The 3,440-nt window shown below is 35.0% G+C and overlaps 1 protein-coding gene across 1 annotated transcript; it reads left to right on the forward strand.

The window, feature by feature from the left end:
- The first annotated feature begins 2,422 nt into the window (after positions 1-2,422).
- Positions 2,423-3,355, forward strand: LOC109139182 (olfactory receptor 52J3-like). The gene has a single exon (XM_019261821.2). It carries the CDS (start codon positions 2,423-2,425, stop codon positions 3,353-3,355), a length of 933 nt encoding a protein of 310 aa, XP_019117366.2.
- The last annotated feature ends 85 nt before the right edge of the window (positions 3,356-3,440 follow it).

Raw genomic sequence — 3,440 nt, forward strand, 5'->3', positions numbered from 1 at the left:
AAACAAAAGAAATTCGAGAAAAAGTGGTGAAATTTATAAAAAAGAAAATCTTACCTTCATGACCTTGTCAGTGCCTTTATGCAGAGGACTTAAAGATTTTAAATATGTGACATTCACTAAAACACTGCTGCTTTGAGTAAAAGTTATTTTCAAATAATTTGTGAAAACTATATTGCAGTATGTGTTTACACATGTATAATTCTTGTATAAATTAATGCTAAATAATTCATGAACACATAAGTCAGTGCTTTAATATTCTATTACTAACTTTTACCGTATCTCCTCCAGCAGTCACACCCAATACAAACATTTCTACAAATAAATCACCAGTGTTTGTCAGTAATGTGTTTTAGGACTTGTCATCTGTCATTTGCTATTGCTTTCAAATAGAGATATTTCTCTTATGAAGTGATGTGTTTACACGGTGAATATGTTTTATCAAGAGAGTAACAGTAAAACTGCACACAACAGTGGATATACAATTTTTCTGCATTATTTTGCAGATGCAGAATAGGTTAATTTAACATGTTAACCAGAGAAACCTGTGAATCCAGTCTCTTGAAAGTTTGCTGTGACTATGTTAGTGTATGTTACTACTACTTTGTTTTACTGTATGCCTGTCAAGGCATGAAATATAATGTTTGTGTGGCACTGATGCATAAAAAATAAACAAGACATAAGAAGAAGACTTTTTATACACTGAATTTCAAGTTACTGAACTTTGTGTGAAACAGAGGAGATGAAACTTAATCAGTTGAGCATTTAAAGACAATATTTAGATACAGTGCATAACCTAATTATTAGAATAATCTTGTTTGTTAGAAAAATAAAGAAACATAAGGAGGTAAGTTGCACTGATTACCGTCAAGTATAGATGGTGATCTCTATTTATTCAGATACAGATCATGCATTGTATGTTGTAGGCTTCTGATTTGATATTAATTTATATGATGCGTATGTGTGTGTGCAGTTTAAATGAAGCAAACAGAAATCAGACTGAGGGTTTTCAGTCAGCAGGTCACTAACAGCTTGATGCATTGTGCAGTGTGTGTTTTTTCCAGATATAAACAACAAATAATATTTAGCTCTTACACAAACATGAATCCATTGCAGTTTGTGTGATCTGCTGCCCTCTTGTGTCTTTTAAAGGGAAGTCCAGTCCTGACCTACATGAGGAGTGCCAAACACACATAAAGTTGACTTAAACACCACTATAGTGAGCACATAAAACTGAATCTGCACTATTTTACATTATATTTCATTGAACCTTTCTTTAATGTGGAGAATAAAGAATCATTTTGTAAAAAGGTTTACATCAACTAGCAAATATATCACCCAATATACAAATGTAAAGAGGCCGTGGGTCAGATGAGCTTGGGCTTAGAGAAATGTGATGTTGTTGAGATATGACATTCACTCTGCATGGCATTAGTTATTCAACTTTAACATCAAGACAGTTTTTTTTAAAGTTCTAATTTAGTATCATGCATTTAACAAAAGCAGTCAGATAGCATTTTGCTACCAATAACATCAGTGAGCAACCAAGCTGAGCTGCAACCCAGCTGCAACATGTATCCGGCCACTTTGTAATCTTACATATGGAACCTTTAATGTGTACGTTGGCAGCATGAATGTAATATTGAGAGCTCCATATATATGACATCTAAAAAGGACAAGGTCCAAGGTCTAATAGGAAGAGAATGATGTGGCTTCTAGCGAGATGCAGTCATCCTCTTTTAAGAGACAATTTATGGGGTCTTTTTGAACTTTTATTAAATAGTAGCAGCTGAAGAGTGACAGGAAGATAAGAATGCAAATTAAAATGTAATACATTTTAAAAGGTTGCAAGAAGCCAGTAAAAACATTAACATTCATACAGAAATAATAGAAAGCAATAGGATTTTTTTTTATTTCCCTCTCAGTCATTCTGTTTATGTAATTGTGTGTGTGTGGTGCTGGGGTAACTAATACATTACATATCTTTCAAAGCCCCTTGTGAGTCACAATCTCTCTTATAAAGCTCACTTGAATGTCTCACCACTCGGTCAGTGCCAGTATTGCTGATGCTACATGTGTCTGATTGCAATACTCATTAAGCTTTCTGCCTTTCCCCTCTGCATGTGGTTCTTCAGTGCAAAACTGTGAACCCATAAGAGTATAACTTGTTATATCTGTACAGCATATGATATATGATGTGCTATGTTGAACTGAAATGTATCAAAGTGAAGTGGTGTGGACACATTCAGTCTTTAATTTGGTAAGTTCATGTGATTGTTGGAGTTTCAGATCAAAACATCGAACCAATAAGACTATAACTTATTTCTGTACAGTATATGATATATGATGTGTTATGTTTAACTGAAATGTCTGTCTTATCATGATGCTGTCTATGAAATAGTTCTACAACTTTCTATTGTGGAAAATGGATAACCTGTCGGACTCATCTGTTTTAGTGCTACATCGCTTTGACATTCCCTCTGAAACTGTCATTCCTGCTTTTCTTTTTGCATCTCTGAGCTACATGATCATACTTTTCTGCAACCTTATCCTGATCCTCACTATTGTACTGAACAAATCCCTGCATCAGCCCATGTATCTAATTCTTCTGAACCTTCCTATCAATGACCTTATAGGCTCCTCAGCGCTCCTACCACAGGTCATTAAAGATTTATCGACAGGTAGTAGGACAATGCAGTACTCAGCTTGTGTTGCCCAGGCTTTTTTTCTCCACATCTATGCAGGAGGTACAGTTTTCATTTTAAGTGCTATGGCGTATGATAGATACATTGCCATATGTTGTCCTTTGAAATACAACACAGTTATGACTAATGCTCACATTATGAAATTAATCACACTTGTGTGGATGACAATTATCGTTATAGTAGTTGTCCTTTTCTATCTGCTGTTGCGTTTGCCTCGCTGTCGATCTATAATGACAAACCCATACTGTGACAATCCAAGTTTGTTGACTCTGGTCTGTGTCGACACAACCATCAATAACATTTATGGACTTTTTTTTGTTGCTTTTACACAAGTGATAGCTAATGGGATGGTTTTGTACACATATCTCCAGATCCTTGTTGCATGTTTCAGATCCCGACGATCAGACACTAAAGCCAAAGCTCTGCAGACATGTGCCACACATCTAATTGTTTTTCTCTTGCTGGAGTGTCTGGGTCTTTTCACCATCCTATCATACAGATTTAAGAATGCTTCAGTACATTTAAGGAAATTCATGGGGATGTCGACATTAATTTTCCCTCCAACGTTGAATCCAATTATTTATGGATTGAAAACAAAAGAAATTCGAGAAAAAGTACTGTATTTTTTTAGAATGAAAATCCTCCCATCTTAATGACCTGTCAGTGCCTTTATGCAGCAAGTTAAACCTGTTTATATTTATGACACAATTTTTTTTGACCACAAAAAGATTTATTTGT

Source organism: Larimichthys crocea, unplaced genomic scaffold, assembly GCF_000972845.2.
Source record: "Larimichthys crocea isolate SSNF unplaced genomic scaffold, L_crocea_2.0 scaffold15546, whole genome shotgun sequence".
NCBI lineage: Eukaryota > Metazoa > Chordata > Actinopteri > Sciaenidae > Larimichthys > Larimichthys crocea.